General features: G+C 47.3%; 1 protein-coding gene across 2 annotated transcripts; it reads left to right on the top strand.

The window, feature by feature from the left end:
- The first annotated feature begins 1532 nt into the window (after positions 1-1532).
- On the top strand, positions 1533-15626 carry ABHD4 (abhydrolase domain containing 4, N-acyl phospholipase B). 2 transcript variants are annotated; one of them, XM_012466486.2, is made up of 7 exons: positions 1533-1617; positions 5192-5280; positions 7266-7638; positions 7794-7948; positions 9980-10091; positions 13370-13556; positions 14248-15626. In XM_012466486.2, exons 1-7 carry the CDS (start codon positions 1595-1597, stop codon positions 14335-14337), a joined length of 1029 nt encoding a protein of 342 aa, XP_012321909.1. In that variant the 5' UTR covers positions 1533-1594; the 3' UTR covers positions 14338-15626. The 2 variants fall into 2 exon arrangements, with proteins under 2 accessions (XP_012321909.1, XP_012321917.1); XM_012466494.3 differs by lacking the exon at positions 1533-1617 and adding an exon at positions 1626-1732.
- The last annotated feature ends 2664 nt before the right edge of the window (positions 15627-18290 follow it).

Raw genomic sequence — 18290 nt, 5'->3', positions numbered from 1 at the left:
GCTGCAGTAAGCCATGATCATGCCACTGCAGTCCAGTTTGGGTGACAGTGAGAACCAGTCTCAAAAAAAAAAAAAATTTCATGAAAGAGACAAGTCCTCTGCTAGTTGTATTACTTCGCACCCCATCTGGCAAATTCCTAAGTCCCTAAACTCTATAAATGCTGGTTCTCTTAAACATTAAGTCTTCATAATGATCAGCTTAACACTGTGTTGCAACAAAGAGGAAATCTCAGAATCTTCTGGGTCCTGCAGGAAGGCTAAAGAAAAATTCCTTGATAAACCCCTCTGCACCAACATTCTCTCACTCATTCTCCAGCACTCCCCAGTCTGGTTTTGTTTTTGTTTTTGTTTTTTGAGACAGAGTCTCACTCTGTCGCCCAGGCTGTAGTGTAGCGGTGCAATCTTGGCTCACTGCAACCTCCTGCTCCTGGGTTCAAGCGATTCTCCTGCCTCAGCCTCCCAAGTAGCTGGGATTACAGGTGCCTGCCACCACATCCAACTAATTTTTTGTATTTTTAGTAGAGATGGGTTTTCACCATGTTGGCCAGGCTGGTCTCGAACTCCTGACCTCAAGTGATCTGCCCACCTCTGCCCCCCAAGGTGCAGGGACTACAGGCATGAGCCCCCCTCCTAGCCCCTAGTCTGGTTTTAATTAAGGGGATGATCTGAAATCTGACAGCTCAAGGGAGATCAGGCCCTGTTTACCAGCACAAGCAAATTCTGCAGCCAGCCTCAAAATTTGGCTCCTCTGTTGAGCAAACCTGAAGTTCGCTCAGGACCTCTGGACCAAGTCAGCCTTATCTCCCTGTCCCCACACTTACGTACCTAAAGCAGACCTAACCTTATAGGTGAGTCCTTCAACTGTTATCTTCCAAACTGAAGGTGACCTAGAGTTGAGCTATATTTTCCCTGGAAAATAGGTTGGGGCCAGAGTCACCCCCAGAGCAGAGAAATGCCCATCTTGGCAGACGTCATATAGGTTTAAGGTTGCCAGAGAAAATACAGGATGCCTAGTTATGTCCCAAATACTGCATGGCCCATACTTATTCTAAAACATTATTTGCTTTATTTAAATCTGGAATTTACATTTAATTAGGTGTCCTGATTTTTTAGTTTTGAAATCTGGCATCCAGGCCCTTTGTAGGAACATTCAGCCAATGGTGGTGTCTCCACAAACATTTAAGCCTCTCATTAGAAGGAACACTAACAAGGGTCAATTTCAGGAAGACACAGTTATAATAGGAAGCCCAAAGAATGGGAGCCAGCGTGCAGGAGTAGTTCTGTCACTTTTTAGTTATTAGAGAACGGAGGGCTGATAGAGCTCCTGCAGGAACTCCCCCAAATGTATGACCAGGATTACCGTGCTATTCTGAGACCCTCAGAGACATCTCTGCCTGGACACATGCCAGTGATTGAAAACATAGCAAGGCCCCACTAGTTCAAACCAAGTTGTGGAGTTTGAGTCACACCCGCAGGCCGCGAGCCCTGCCCCCTGCGCGGCCACGCCCCCTTGTTCCCCGCGGTCTCCCGGGTCAGCTGGTGCTGGCGTCAGGCGCTGGGCGGGCTCGCCTGGACCTGGCAGGGCTTGTTTACTATGGCTGATGATCTGGAGCAGCAGTGAGTTAATCCTGTCCCTTTCTCTCTTTCTCTCTCTCTCTCTCTGGGCCATGATCCTGGGACTGTCTGTGGCTGAGGAACAGTGGTAGACACCTTCCCGCCCTTCCTTTTCCAGGTCGGCCTCCGGAGAGGGCGGGGGGGTGGGTGCGCTGCTTGCTTTGCATTTGCCCAGAAGAGCCGGCGGCTGAGCCGGGAGCGCCACGGGAGACGCGCTCGCCCGTAGCCCGGGGATCCTGGGTTTCCACCTTAGTCCTCGTGAGTGCCCCTCATTCTCCTCTGGCCTCTCGAGAGATTCCGCGTTGATGTCTGAGATCCCCGAAAGCAAGCTTGTGGGACGCGGGTGCGGGGGTAGCAGCCAGGCGTGCTCGTCTCGACTTGCCCCAGAACGGCGGTCGTGGGGATGGAGAGAGCCTCCTCCCTCCGCCCGGCAAGGAGAAGGTGTGGAGAGACTGGAGAGGTCTCCACCACGCTGAAATTGGCGTGGAACCATGGGCTTTCCTTAGCTGTCGCTAACCGAGACACGTAGCCGCATGTGATCTAGTTGATAATGCTTTTAATCATCATAACATCTTTAATGCAGTGCTTTCAGATTTAGAGCTATTGGGATTTGTTACCACTCTCTCAAGGGCATCAGGTTTGGGATACCACCTGTAGGTGGTGTGACTAGCAGTTCGCAATCCGATAGGAGCAAGAAAAAGTTGCTACGAGAAGAATGACTCAGCTCCCAGTCGAGCCTTGGTTTCACCAGAACTGGGCCTTTCCTGGATCCAGTACTCCTGTTTTTCAGACCTGCAAAACTGGAAGCCCACAAAACTAATTAACTTTATAATCATAATAAGTAGCTCGAAAGAAATGTCCAGAGGAATATTTTACTTTCAGAGATGACTTTTCCAAGAGGAAATTTGCAATGCTTTAAAGGACTTAGGGAAGCAGAATGTTCCAGCTGAAGGAGATGCAGGTAGTTCAGCTTCTTTTTACAAATGAAGACGCTGTGTCCCTAGAAATTAGGAGATTTGCCCAAGATCACAGAGGTCTAGAACAGGATTCTCTCCCGGCACAGAGCCCCTTCTGCTTCACCACCATCAGGTCAACAGAGACCATCCTAGCCAGGTTCAGTTCATGGCTGAATGTCTTTTCAGCTCCTTGCCTCAATTTCCCACCCCAGCCCATATCTCCCCCATAGTTTTGAGCACATACAGTGTGCCAGGCACTATTTCCAGTGCTTTACTTGTAACGTTTTTGGTGAAGAAGGAAGGCAAAGTAATTCTCCCACCAAGGAATATCTGCTGAGCAGTCCATGATGCTGTGCCATGGGCAGCGTTTCTCCTGAGCTCGGCTTTGAGCAGTAACAGGACAATGTTATGACCTGACTTGTCACAGCCTGATTTGGAGAAAAAAAAAAATTATCTTTTATTTTTTTTATTTTTTTTTTTTTGAGACAGAGTTTCGCTCTTGTTACCCAGGCTAGAGTGCAATGGCGCAATCTCGGCTCACCACAACCTCCGCCTCCTGGGTTCAGGCAATTCTCCTGCCTCAGCCTCCCGACTAGCTGGGACTAAAGGTGTGCGCCACCATGCCCAGCTAATTTTTTGTATTTTTAGTGGAGATGGGGTTTCACCATGTTGACCAGGATAGTCTCGATCTCTTGACCTCGTGATCCACCCGCCTCAGCCTCCCAAAGTGCTGGGATTACAGGCTTGAGCCACCGCACCCGGCCAAAAAAAATTATCTTTTAAGGCTGGCAAAATCCTGTGGTCTTGGTCCCCGTGCTTCAAGGCTACAAGGAATTCCAGTAGAATAATAAGAGGATTCTGAGTCTCCCTAGGATTAGATCGATTGAGATTGACAACTTTCATCTGGCTAAAACCATTGATGTACCACTCCCAGCTGCAACCTGTTTTTCTTTCAAACTTCAAACATCCACTGAGAGTTGCTACTTGCAAAACACTGGGAATGTAGACAACTTATTTAGCTGGGGGGGAAAGAAAGTTTATTGAGAGTTTATCTTGTGCTAGGCATTATTCTATGTGCTTTAGATGCATTAACCCATTTAACCTTTATAGCAACCCTATGAGGTAGATATTTTTACCTCCCTTTTAAAGATGAGGAAGCTCTGACACAGAAAAGCTAAATAATGTGCCCATAGTCACATTGCTAGTAAGTGACAGTGCTAAAATTGGAACTCTGACCTGGCTTTAGATCACACCTCCCTTGAGAAAACAGAGATAAGTGTGAAAAAGTGGTTATGTTCTGTGAATATGTATGTGTGTTTGACCTTGAAAAGCTGAGGCTGGAAGGTTCGGGGAGAGAAACCTGGATTTGAGATAAGGGATTCTAGTTCTGTTTCTTTCTTCTAACTTGTGTGACCTCTTTGGGCATCAGTTTGCTCATCTGTAAAATACAGAGGCTAGACTAGATGATTCCTAAGGAAACATCCTAATCTAAAATTCTGTGTTTCTGATGTATCAGGATGCCCAGTGTGTGCCAAGGGGATTGGTAATGGTTCCTCTCATTCCCCCTTAGAGTTCCCTACCTTGACTATGCCATTGTTCACAGGCCCTTTCTGTAGCTGTAGATATCTATTCTGTCTGTAACTCAGGCAGAGTTCAAGAAATGAGAAATATCAAGTGGGGTTAAAAAGGAATGATACAAACTGTCATTCATTGAGCATCTCATTTGTACTGGGCAGCTTACAGGTTTCCTTACATATATAGATGCTCAAAGACAGGTTATTTAATGGGCCAAAGCCATTCTGCTCATCACTGATAACACCATGATTCGGGTCCAGGAGGGTGTGTGTGTGTAATTCCAAATCTGGTGCTTTTAACCTCCATCTTGCAATGACTTAAGGTCACTGGGTATGAAAGAGAAAGCAGGATGAGTAATCTGTTTTACTGCATGCCATGGGAGGTGAGGACATAGGTGAGCTTTCTACTCATTTTACAATCTAGAAAACAAGACCAGAGGCAACCTATGTCCTGTCAGTGAACCATAACAGAACTTGAACCCAGGTCTTCCACCTCCTGCTGGCTGCCTCCATGATTACCCGAGAGATCAGTTGGGCACAACACAATGTTCTGCACTTCTAGGGGCTTGGAAGAGGGTGCACATAAACACCAACCAGTGCCCTGCCAGGAGGGCAGATGGCATGGGAATTTGTCCTACTGTTAAGGAACATCTAGTCCTAGGGACAGCAAAGGATAGCTGAAACATTAGTTAAAAGACATCTCTCCCTTTAATCTTCTTGAACATAAATTATGATAACGATTAACAAAGACAAGTGATAAGGCTGAAGTGAGATAATAAATGTGACAGAACTTTGTAAACTGTGAAGTATTATATACAGGATGTTCTGAATATCTATTGAAACAAGGACACGTTGTTAATAGCCATTTACCAAAAAGAAACAGTCTATCAGGCAGCTAGGGAACTGCTGACTGCCATGGTGGGCAGGTCTCCCGAGGCTAGGAAACACCCTGCCTCCTGAGAACTCCTTTGTAACTGTCAGCAAGGCTGAGAGCATCAATGTTTCTTTCCAATGTTGCCAATGAATGTCTCTGTCTCCTCCTCCCAGACCTCAAGGCTGGCTGAGTAGCTGGCTGCCAACGTGGCGCCCCACTTCCATGTCTCAGCTGAAGAATGTGGAAGCCAGGATCCTCCAGTGTAAGTAGAATGGACAGCTTGTCCCACCTCCCTCATGGGGCCCAAGAAAGATTCAGGATCTTCCCAGAGCCTGCTACCTTGAGTCCACTGATTGCTAATGAACAGTGTGTGGGGTGGGAGGAAAGGATGTCAGTTATTTGAGGGAAGAGGTGTGTATAGAGGACACCATATCCTATGATAGTGGTTCCTCACCGTCTCTCTAGCCATGTGCTAGTTCCTGCCACTTCCTGCAACTTCACCTCAAACGCTGTGCCAGTGCCGGTGAACACACACACAGACACATTCTCTCTTTCCCCCTTCCTTCTCCCCCATTTCTCTCTTCTTCCTTCTCTCTTTCTCTCTTCTCACCACACAAGTTCTTCTTAGATTTACCACCTGCAGACCCTTGGACCAGCAATCTTGCATTCTCTGATATTACTGTTCTCTGTGTTCTACCGGGTTTTGGTCCCCCACCTATCTGGTTACCACAGTAGTTTGTGATTTGCAAACCAGCCCTCATCAGCACTGTTATAATGCAGCAGAGCATCCCACTAGCAGCAGCAGCCACTCGCTCAAACAAGCCCCTTAAGCCCCTTCTTCCCATATTTCCCATATGATCTCCTCCACCACACCCCTACTGCCTCAGCCATAGCTACCCTCTCGCTTATGTTCCCAAGTATGTGCAGACAAACAGCAGCCAGAGCTTTCAAGCCCCTGTCCAGGATCCAGGCTGCTTCACCCAGGCAGCTCTGCCCAGGTGACTGCTGTCACACCCGCAGAACAAGCACTGCCCCACCTCAGTCTCTCACCCGAGGCTCAGTCCACATCCATCACTCCCTCCAACTGACTGGACCACAGTTCTATCCATCCATCAAGCCCCAAGCACACACAGGTTCAAGAGCAATGGATACAACAGCTCTGTGGGGCTGGTGGTATCACTGCTACCCTGGGCCTAAAGGGAGCTGGGCACATGTTTCAAGGGATAAGATGGCCCTGCTTATTACCTACAGAGTAAATGGTCTATAAATTGTCATTGGAGTTTAATTCTTTAGAATGTGTAGTGTTAAAGAAAAAGTGATTCTGACAAATTAAATTGGTAAAGATCATTCAAGACTATTGCAATAGGAGAGACAGATCAGGTTCAACTTTCTTTTTGCTTGTTTTGAGACTGAGTTTCGCTCTTGTTGCCCAGGCTGGAGTACAATGGTGCAATCTCAGCTCACTGCAACCTCCACCTCCCAGGTCCAAGCAATTCTCCTGCCTCAGCCTCCTGAGTAGCTGGGATTACAGGTGCCCACCACCACGCCCAGCAAATTTTTTGTATTTTTGTTAGAGATAGGGTTTTGCCATGTTGGCCAGACTGGTTTCAAACTCCTGACCTCAGGTGATCCACCTGTCTCAGCCTCCCAAAGTGCTGGAATTATAGGCATGAACCACGGCGCCCAGCCCAGGCTCAACTCTTGAATAGAGTAAATGACTGGTGTGGATTTATAACAAAGTAGCAGGGTGAGGTGGGGAATCGGTGTATAGAAAATTACTAAGAAGAGGTATCAAAGATAAAGGGAGCTTTTTTCAAACCAGTTTAACAGGATCATTGCTGAAGGAAGGTCAAAGGTGAGGGATGAGGAAATTGGTCAGATATAAAAGAATTCTTACTGACTTAGTATGACTTTCTAATCCTGACTTAGCAGGCTCTTGCTAGACATGTGGAAGATAGGGCAAAGCACTGTCTGAGCTAGACTTGCTAAGACTGAGCTAGACATGTAGAAGACAGAGCAAGGGCCAAGGTCAAAGCCTAGTCAAGAAGAGGGCTCAGAAGGGCTTGCCTAAAGTTTGGTTAAGGACAGAGTCTTCTTCAGTGGTCAGAGGGTCGTGGGAGGAAAGAGTTGAGGGAAGTTGGGGAGGGTTGGGGAATGGAGAGATGTGAAGAGTGGTAGTCCAGGCAAAATGATGATGCTGTCAGGAAACAGACTTGGTGATTTATCATGGGATTCTTTCCTTCCCAGGTCTCCAGAATAAGTTCCTGGCTAGATATGTGTCCCTCCCAAACCAGAATAAGATCTGGACAGTGACTGTGAGCCCTGAGCAAAAGGACCGCACCCCTCTGGTGATGGTGCATGGCTTTGGGGGTGGCGTGGGCCTCTGGATCCTCAACATGGACTCACTGAGTGCCCGCCGCACACTGCACACCTTCGATCTGCTTGGCTTTGGACGAAGCTCAAGGCCAGCATTCCCAAGAGACCCAGAGGGGGCTGAGGATGAGTTTGTGACCTCGATAGAGACATGGCGGGAGACCATGGGGATCCCCAGCATGATCCTCCTGGGACACAGTTTGGGAGGATTCCTGGCCACTTCTTACTCAATCAAGTACCCTGATAGGTAATAAGGAGATGCCACCATCCCTTGTGACCTAATTCCTGGCCTTACTGGGAACTTTCCAGTATTCATTTCCAAACTTCTCTCATTCCCGATTTAAGGGGCTATGGCACCTACCAGAGAATATAATATGTCTTCTCTTTCCACCTTTAATGTAGAGTTAAACACCTCATCCTGGTGGACCCATGGGGGTTTCCCCTCCGACCAACTAACCCCAGTGAGGTCCCTGCACCCCCAACCTGGGTCAAAGCTGTGGCATCTGTCCTAGGACGTTCCAATCCATTGGCTGTTCTTCGAGTAGCTGGGCCCTGGGGTGAGTAGCCTGTAGTATCTCCTTAAAGGAAGGCTGTAACATTCTAGAATGTGTCTTTCCCACTCATTCCTAAAAAGTGGGAATGAGCCTAGCATTATTTAAAGCTGTTAATCTGGACCAGATCACTTTGTTCAAGGTTTGAGAAGGTTTTTTTGGTTTTGTTTTTGTTTTTTTCCATCTGCATAGGAAAAGCTTTTCCTATGCCAGGAACAGGTGGAGCAGAATAGCTTCCATAGCTTCCACATGCCTTGGCTAGACCCCCAGAGAGAAGGGGCTGCGAGGTGACTTATCCTCTGCTATGCATGTGAGATTTTTGTTTTGTTTTTTGTTTTTTGAGACAGATTCTCACTCTGTCTCCCAGGCTGGAGTACAGTGGTGTGATCTCAGGTCACTTCAACCTCTGCCTCCCGGGTTCAAGCCATTCTCCTGCCTGAGCCTCCTGAGTAACTGGGACTGCAGGTGTGCCCCATCACACCTGGCTAGTTTTTGTATTTTTAGTAGAGATGGGGTTTCACCATGTCAGCCAGGCTGATCTTGGACTCCTAGCCTCTAGTGAGCCACCCCACCCAATGTGTGTGAGATATTATGAAAACCTGCTGGTGATTCAGGCTCAGTAACCACCAGATTCCATCCCTGTGGTTCACCCAACACCTGCAGCAGGGAGAGGTCAGAACCAAAGCCTGCAATATAACCCAGAGTGGCAGGCAAGCCCCTGTGAACCATGCACTGGTCCAGGCAAGCACCACATCTTCACCTGCTCTGTGTTGCCTAGCACCGGGCAGCTGTCAGCAAATTCTATGGGCAAAAGGGAGGAAAGGAGGAGGAGGACCATGGGGAGCCAGCCCTAATGAACAGAATCAGTATCTCTGACCTTCTGATCTCACACTGCCAGCACACTTCCCCACTGGGGAGCTTTTTACTCTGATGAAGTGAAGAGCAGATTCCTTTATGGAATAGATTGGTGATGCCTATCTTGTACTGATGGTTGTGTTTACATAATAATATTCAATAGCTAAATAAGAGTTATCTCTCTAGTTCCTTCAAGAAAAACAGAATGACTCCAGATAAAGAAAAAAAAGCATTTGAGTATAAGATAGGTGTTTAGCAGTTCTGAGAGAGAGGAAGGCTATCAAGACACAGGTGCAAAGGAGAGTAAGTGGGCAGAGGTTCCCAGCGCTGTGGTCTCCAACAGACTCTTGATAATCCTTTGCCAAAAAGAAGCCCTGCTTGACCTACTGTCCCCTCTTCTCGCCTCTGGCCAGGCTCATGCAGGAGCATCAGAGCTATCAAGTTTGGGTCAGTTGGCCAGCAGCCATCAAGGACTGTACAGGAGGGAGGGCCCACGCAGATCCTCATGGCACCCCCCCACCCAGCCCCTTCTTACCTCCCTCTTGCTCCTCATAAACAGAGAGAAGACCAGAGAGAAAGAGAGAGATCAGAGATCAGAAGTTGAGCAATGGGGCCCAGTTTTTACAGTCTGTTGTTGCATGTATATATACCATAATGAGGTGAAAGGAACAGACTGTTGTAAAACAGTGCCCTGAGTCTGAGACACCGTTGTGTTTAGTTCACCTCTCCACATATTCTATTACAGGCCTACAGAGCTCTTGGGAGGTGGTCTAGTTTCATCCGCTACCATCGGAAGATTAAAAGGCCAGAGGGGTATCCGGGAGAAAGAGAACATAGCTCAGGCTGTAGGAGAAGAGCATCTCAGACATGGATACTGATGGGGAGGGCTTGTGATTCTCGCAGGGAATGATCTTGGGGCTTCATTGAGCTGAAAATAACCTGGCTCCTCAGTGATGTTAGACTATCTCTAAATTCTTTGGTGACGAGCCAACTTTGTCATTTGAAGTCACCTGGAGCTTCCCAGTAGATTCCTGTACTCTTTCTGCCACTGTAATGTTAAATGAATAAAGCAAACCCTTAGGAAAAATAAGGTTTGGTTAAAGTTGTTAAAACATACACAGGCAGGAGTCTTCCCTGCCCCACCTCCCAAACTGGTCACTCTGTTTTGCTATCCCCTCCCAGGGCCTGGCCTGGTGCAGCGATTCCGGCCGGACTTCAAACGCAAGTTTGCAGACTTCTTTGAAGATGACACCATATCAGAGTATATCTACCACTGCAATGCACAGAATCCCAGGTGAGGGCAGCTCCCCGGGACAGCTTGGGGCAGACAGTTAGGAGATAAAATTCTTAGCTGCTGGAGTTCTGGGCTTTATTTCTTCTCCAACAAAGTTCTGACTCAGGGAAACACAGGCACTAGCAAGCCTGATCATTTCCAGAGAGTTCCCCAGGGATAGACACAAAGAAATACAGAAGGTAATAGATTAATTAAACATGCTACCCATCTCTAGAGGAAGGCCCTTTCTATTCCCTACAGGTATGCAGTTGGCCTGATGAGCAACAGTCTGGAAAAAATATATATATATACACACACACATATATATATACATACATACATGTATGTATGTGAATTTGTTTTTGTTTTTTGAGACAAGTTTTGCTCTGTTGCCTAGGCTGGAGTACAATGGCGCAATCTTGGCTCACTGCAACCTCAACCTCCCTGTCTAGTGATTCTCCTGCTTCAGCCTCCCTAGTAGCTGGGATTACAGGTGCCTGCCACCACACCCAGCTAATTTTTTGTATTTTTAGTAAAGACGGGATTTCACTACATTGGCCAGGCTGGTCTCCAACTCCTGACCTCAGACAATCCACCTGCCTCAGCCTCCCAAAGTGCTGGGATTATAGGCATGAGCCACCACACCTGGCTGAAAATATTAATATTTTAAAAGATTTTTTTGACTGAAAGAGTGATACAAACATAGTATTTTTTTTTCTTTTTTAGATCAAAAATAATTAGCAAAAGCATGACATTTTTCAAAAGGAAAAGAAGTCTTCTGTCCCAGACATGTAGTCCCTACATTTCCTTATTATTTCCAGTCTAAAATAGCACGTGTGCCATTTCTTCAGAGGGCCTCCTTGTACATATTCCTTTTTACACACATTTGACGATATCTGTTGAACACATTACTACAAATAGAATTTCTCAAAGAGCATGCATTTTAAAATTTAATTACATGCACTTGAAATGCCTTATCATTGAGACAAAAATTTATTTGCATCTTTTGGAGATTTGGGGTGTCCTGAGAACTTTGAAAAGTTCCTATCTGGGGCTGCTTATTTACACAGCAGGCACCACAAGCCCAGCAACCTGCAGTCTTGGCAATGTGGATGGCCAGGGCAGAGTTACGGAGGTGATCCTCCCCTGGGGAAGTGCCCTGTGACTGGCTGATACCACAAGGCCATGTTGGTGACACCCCAAGCTGCTGGGAGACATCTCAGCAAAGGCAAGCTTACTGCCCTCCCCCTTTCTAGGGCTGTACAAATCACTTGTGAGCCCAAAGCCATGAGAAAGGCAGAGATTTGCATTCCAGCAGTACAGTTTGAACATTAACCTCAAACCCAGACAGCTTTTGGGCAGCATGTGAGCTGTCTGTCCAGCATTCCACATGAGCTCAGCTAATTGAAGAACCTTGATTAAACAGCAGTATAGAAGCTGTCAGCTCAGCAGTCAAATCAGATTCCCCTGTCTTCCTGCCCTTGGCCCTTTCTCAGCCCCCTTGGGCTCAATGACCATCTCATACGCATCTGAGGCCCCACAGGCCCAACCCTAGCCTTTTCTCCAGAACCTTCCCCATCCCAGACCTAGTTCTGTACAATGGTATGTCATTCACATCCCAGAGGAAGCAAAGGTGACATCAGTGACAACCAGCTCCCTCACTCCCAAACACCATCACTCAATTTTGTAACTCCCTGAGTTTTTTGACTTTGTAACCCTGACAAGCTCATGGTAACTCTTATCATTTCCTTGGAAAACATGACATTTGACCAATATGTTTGGGGGTCTCTACTTCACCTCACCTCAACTTAGGTGCTTTGTACAAATTTTTATTTTCCTAATGATGTCCTAGTGAAGTGGGTATATAGAGTGTATAGAGTATTATACCCGCTTCACTAGGACATCATTAGGAAAATAAAAATACATGTACATTTATAGATGAAGAAATTAAAGTGTATTCTGGTTGCATGACTTGGTAAGAAAACACGGCTGAGGATTTGAAATCATTTGACTCCAAATTCCATGCTTTTTCTACTATGCTGCAATATCTTAAGGAAAAATCATCTATTTCTGGTGGCCTGGACAAAACTCAGGTTCCTGTTCATCTGTACATGTAAAAGAGAATGCAGATCTAACTGAACTAAATAGGCCAAGCCTAAGAGGCAGCAGTGTCCCCAACTTGCCCTATCTCCAGCAGAAGCCACAGACTAGCCCAGAAAGCTGGCTCTGTTCCAGCCTCATGGACACCTCATGATACGGCCTCAGTTTGTTCTACCTGAGCAAATGACCAGGGAGTGAAGTAGATTACATTGGCATTTGTTACTTCTTGCTTAACAAAAACTGCTGCTCCCCCAGTCCTTGGAAGACTGACTTTTTTAATTCCAGAGTCTTCTCAGGAAGCCCTTTTTACTACCATAGTACTCACTCTTAAGCATTCACCTCAGATGAACTCCTGACTGTCTCCCTCAGCCTCCAACAGGCTAAATCCCCAGGCTGTGTTTTTATAGCACTCAACCACCTTTTCATCCTTCTTAGGAAATTTTAAGTTTCTTTTTTTTGAGACGGAGGCTCACTGTGTCGCCCAGGCTAAAGTGCAGTGGCGCGATCTTGGCTCACTGCAACCTCTATCTCCCAGGCTCAAACGATTCTCCTGCCCCAGCCTCCTGAGTAGCTGGCATTACAGGTACCACCACACCGATCTAATTTTTGGATTACAGTGCACCACCACACTGACCTAATTTTTGTATTTGTAGTAGAGACAGGGTCTCACCATGTTGGCCAGGCTGGTCTTGAACTCCTGACCACAAATGATCCAACGTCCTCAGCCTCCCAAAGTGCTGGGATTAGAGGCATAAGCCACCACACCCGGCCCAGGAAATTTTAAGTTAAATAATAATTAATCATATGATTAGTTACTGAATGCCTACCTCTCTAAAGCAGGAGCTAAAGTGTGTGAGCTCCAGGAGGGGCAGCACCCTGTCTTTTCTTGTTCATATGTCCACTTTCCCAGCCTAGGGCATGACAGATAATATTTGTTGAATAAATAATCCATTTCATTCTCGGACAGTTTGTACTGCCATGGGCTTTTTCACAAGTGTTCCTCCAAACTCTTCTGTGATAAGAGACCTCTGGAATTTTGGTCATCTCCTAATCTGACCAATATTTAATGAGCCCAGTGTAGGGCTCTGACAGGAATACAAAGATGACTAAGACTCTGCCTCAGCCTCTGAAGAGACCAACACAACAAGTTGACATATTCTGCTGTTTATTGAAGTTTACTGCTGTTTTGCTTCTGACAGTGGTGAGACGGCATTCAAAGCCATGATGGAGTCCTTTGGCTGGGCCCGGCGCCCCATGCTGGAGCGAATTCACTTGATTCGAAAAGATGTGCCCATCACCATGATCTATGGGGCCAACACCTGGATAGATACCAGTACGGGAAAAAAGGTGAAGATGCAGCGGCCGGATTCCTATGTCCGAGACTTGGTATGTTCCACCACCAAGGAGTGGAAATGACGCCGTGAATCAAATGCCAGCACATGTTGATTGACTGAGAGTCAGTCAGCTCTCAGCCTTGGGGTAGGGATGGGTGATTGGGGAGAAAGAGGAATGGACAGACTGAGATAGGGCAGTAGATTTGAGAAGTTTGGCAACTCTCTTTGTAATATCTTAATTAGAGGCTTCCTACTTTTAGCCCAGTTAGGCTAAAAGGCTAGTTCTAGTCTAGTAGCCAGGCACCTGCTGCTGCTCCAGCCCCCATGTAGTTCCTACCCCAAAGCCCCATGGGCAGTGGAGTGAATAGTAGAGGCTCCCACCATACCTCCTCCCTTTTTTCTAACCCCTCTCTGCCATGTACCAATAAGTGTGCTTAATGAGGCTGGGGGCCAACTATGGGCCAGGTTTACTGGACCTTTGGATTAAATGAGCAGATCAGTGGTGGGGCTAACATGGAAGGAAAGATACAGTGAATGTTCATCACATAAGTAGAGTGGGATATTGGGATTCATTGGCTGTCAAAGGAAAATACCAAGATCTAAGGGAAAAATGTGGAGGATTATTTCTGATAAGAGCTTGTGGGTGTCAGGCAAGCAAGTCTAAAGGGAAAAGAAATAGTGTGACAGCTTCCCAGCACCAGGAATAAAGGGCCATGCCGCCCCTGCGGGTCCTCTCTCCACAGGAGATTGAGGGTGCATCTCACCATGTCTATGCTGACCAGCCACACATCTTCAATGCTGTGGTGGAGGAGATCTGCGACTCTGTTGACTGAGCCACTCTCTGAAGAGGAAGAGGAGAAAGCCAGAGTCGCTCCTGCCTCCCTGTCTGCTTACTCACCTACTCTGTCCTTTCCTCACCAACTAACATGTGCCAGCCAGGCAGAGTCTTGGGCTGTTCCCAGAACAGGACCACAGTGAAAAGAACACTGCTGACCCCACGCTGAGGGCTGAAGGCAGAAGCCACAAGAGGCCTTGAGCGCCCCACCCTGGGGAAGAACATAAAGGGTTGCCAATGCCACCCCATCCACTCCTTGCCAAGTGTTACCCAGATGGTGGAGGATGTGAAGGGGTTGCACTGAGCCGCATTCGCTCTCTCTGCGGCCTTTCTTCCTCTGGGCAAAAAGGGCTTCCAGTGGCCTTTCCTAGCTCTGCAGTGTTTGTGGGGATAGGTTCCGTGCAAGAACACCTTCCTCCTCCATCCCCCATTTCACTCTCATCCCATGCCAGTTCCATCCAGGGTCTGGTTAACTGCCAAGAGCAGGTCCTAGAGTTCCCTTCACCTGCAGAGCCCTTTCCATGACCTAGAAGCTCCTTATCCAAAGCCCTCATTGACAGAAGAGGAAACAGGCCAAGGCAGGACATGGCTGGACCATGGTGATATAGCTCTGTGTGATACAAGTTCTGGCAGAGATAAGGCAAGAGCCCAGGTTTGCCAACACCCCATTGCACACTTGATTTGCTAAGGCTTGAGATAGGTACCATTGCCATGGGGCTGGTCCTGGTCACTGGCCAAGGATAAGCCAGTCCCTGCCCCACTTTCTAGCCCCACTTTGCCGGGGTGCTGTTGTCCTGCCTGTGTCAGCCCTGGCTGCCTAAACTAGGGACACTCAAGTGCTTCCTTCCTTGCCCCATCTTCCTCCCAACTAGAGGCCTCTGAGCCTCCCCTGTGCCTTGGGCCCTAAAGCCCCACATGTAGTATAGAGCAAAGGTGGCTCCTGGTGGAGAAAAGGGGGAAGGCCCTTCAGCCCCAGGGCCATGTCTGGGTTCTCCATGCCTATCAGTCTCTGCAGTTTCTCTACCTGCCCCCAGAGCCAAAGCCACCTGCAAGCGCCTGCCCATGGTCCAGTGGGGAGCCTCCACCTAACAGTTCCCTGTTCTTATCAGCCACAGGGTGGTTCCCACTGCATGACCCTCTATCCCTGCCATCTGTCTCCATGGTTTCCAGCTCAGTCCACCCTGACCCACCTGTCAGCCCTCTCCCAGGGAGCTATTTCAGGGGTTCTGGGCAGTAGGCTGGGCCTGGCCTCGGAACCTTGCAGCTCCTGCCTGCTCCTTCACTTTCGTAAAACCAACCCTTTCACCAGAATGGTATTAACTCCTGGTGCTTTGTACTACTGGTCCAGCTGCCCTGGGCTCCTTTTCTATATTAATAAAGAAATGAGTAAAAACTGCCAGTAGTGATAATGTTTAAAATTGCTCTGACAAGAGCGCTGGTGGTGCTGAATTCACAACAACCTGTGTGATGCCTGAGAGAAGGGAGTCCTGAGAGTTACCTGCCTACCCACGATTCCTTTTAGTGTGGCATTTGCCCTCAAGACCCAGCCCAGAGTCCAGGTCAGCACAGGCCCTGTCACCCAAACACCCATGACAGATGAGTCGAGATCCAGAGTGTGGATGGGCCAAGTCCCAATTCACAGGAGAGAGACAGAGCTTAGTACTCCCTGCTGCCCATTAAACAACCTTTCTTCCTAAGTTCAGGGGGGCCACACATGTACTGCTCCCTACATCCTGTTCTAACTGCCACTCATCTGGATTTCAGCTTAAATAGTCCCTATGCAGAGACGCCGTCCCCTGATTCCCTAGACTAGACTTGGACCCCTCTGTTCTGCATCTCTGTGGCATATTATCTGCCCCTTTTGTAAAACTTATAAACTTGTGGTTACTTGTTTAATGTCTCCTTCCTGCTCAGACCATAAGCAACATAAAGGCAAAGGGCACATCTAGCACATAGTTCATGTTCAACAAATGTTTGTTTTCATCAAGCCACAGGAAGTGAGATACACCAAGTGTTCAAAAAAGTGTTTAAATCATTACTAACAGTGCTTGTTCTGTGCTAGCTGAGTCCAGCTGGACCCAGAATCCTGCAGTTCTATATGGCACATATTTCGTGTGCATAGGCTGATTTAAAAAGTATTAAAAATAAATTTTAAAAAATAGCACATGATACTAGACATGTCATGATGAATGAAGAGACAGAACTCCTCCTGAATATAATTACAAAGTTCTGATCCATCTCAGGACCCTGTGTCTTCTCTGAGGATTGTTATACGGAGGAGAAGGCAAGTATTTAGAGCTTACTACGTACCAACCACTAGGGCTACAAGAGTGAAGAAACATAGTCTCTGCCTTTGTGAGAAATTCCAGTTTGCTCAGAGAGATGCACCTAGTCAAAGTATTATGTAAATCGATGTAAAATTGCTCAAGTGCTACCCATGAAAATTGGGAAAACCTCCTGCAGAAGTGATGACAACTGTGCTTGAAGGCAGGCCCAGGGAACGGGGAAGGAATGTCTGGAGATGGGCGGCTGCACAGGCAGGTGGCTGGGAGAGAAATCTGGTGAAATCGGTAGGGACCAACTCAGCAGACCCTCTGGCCACGTGAAGAATGTTGTGTTCATTCTAAAAAGCAATGGAAGGAAATGATGAGGGTCAGGGTGGGGTAGGGAGTGTGACAGAATCCCTGACATTGAAACAGCCACTCTGGCTGCTCTGTGGAGTTCAGACGAGAGAGGAATGAGTCCCTCTCTACAAGAGAAATTTGAAGCTGCCGCAGTGGTCCAGACCAGAGATGCTGCTAGTTTGGACTTGGCTAGGGGTTAATAGACACAGAAGAGAAAGATGCAAGAGATGCTTAGGAGGTAAAATCTAAAAGACTTAGTATCAACACTGCGTGATGCCACCACCCTCTTGAAGAATGGGCTGAGTAAGGCAGTGGTTACCAAACCCAGTCACATAACAAAACAACCTGGAGGTATTTTTTTTTAAAATATAGATACCTGAGCTGTATTTCCCAGAGTTTAATCTGGTTAACCTGAATGGAGTCTGACCATGAAATCTGCATTTAAACACATTCCTAGGAGATTCTGGTGTGCTGTGTCTGCAGGCACTGGTCCACGGGACTCTGTCTCTGATACTTGACCCTGAAGGCTGGGTAGAGTAGGGCCTGTGCTCCTGGGAGTTCATCCTGCTCACTCCAGAATCACTTGTCTTTTGGAGGTAGCACAACATGCTGATCTGATTTTTCCAACTCAACGTAAGGTAAACACATTCTTCAGGAGCAGATGCAAGAAGAGTCTGAGAGCTGGGCGCTGTGGCTCAGACCTGTAATCCCAGCTCTTAGGGAGGCAGAGGTGGGAGGATAGCTTGAGCCCAGGAGTTTGAGACCTGCCTGGGCAATATAGCGAGACCCCATTCTCCACAAAAAGGAAAAAAACAAAAAACAAAAGAGTCCGAGAAAGGTCATCCAGTGTACCCTGTTTATACCACATGGTCTCCACACATGGACACAAGCCAGCACACAGACACACACCCAGTCTGACAGGAACATTCCTAACATTCCACTAAGTGGGACCAAGAAATTACTATGAACATTCCACCCAGTCAGCACGGTTTCTGGGTGGGCACTAAGGATTTATGGTGACAGTTCAAACCATAAATCCAGGCTCCTCAAATGCCTAGCAGTTTAAAAGGAGAGATTCCACAGATAGACATTAAAGACTGTGACTCAAGACCGAGAAGGTACTGCAATGTTCAGCGACTAGCAGGAAATGTACTAAATTTAACTTCCTCCTCGGTATAGACACCAAAATATGTGTGCTAAAAATGTAGTCTGGTGTCATTGCCAAAAGGGTGGAGAAATCTTGATGATACCTCTTTCCACTCTGATCCATGACCCTGCAGGTACAGTTCATGGACAGAGAGAAAAGACTCCTACTCTTAACTGATAA

The sequence above is a fragment of the Aotus nancymaae genome, unplaced genomic scaffold (assembly GCF_030222135.1).
Source record: "Aotus nancymaae isolate 86718 unplaced genomic scaffold, 86718_ANA_hifiasm-v0.15.2.pri h1tg000011l, whole genome shotgun sequence".
In the NCBI taxonomy this organism is placed as follows: domain Eukaryota; kingdom Metazoa; phylum Chordata; class Mammalia; order Primates; family Aotidae; genus Aotus; species Aotus nancymaae.
The sequence above is the reverse complement of the archived record's forward strand: the minus strand, read 5'-3'. Positions and strand labels throughout refer to the sequence as shown.

Excerpts from the sequence above, each read along its gene's own strand:
- ABHD4 (XM_012466486.2), top strand. The coding sequence starts at position 1,595 with ATGGCTGATGATCTGGAGCAGCA. Across the intron at positions 7,949-9,979 it reads TCGAGTAGCTGGGCCCTGGG|GGCCTGGCCTGGTGCAGCGA; the intron begins GTGAGTAGCCTG and ends ATCCCCTCCCAG. Across the intron at positions 10,092-13,369 it reads TGCAATGCACAGAATCCCAG|TGGTGAGACGGCATTCAAAG; the intron begins GTGAGGGCAGCT and ends TGCTTCTGACAG.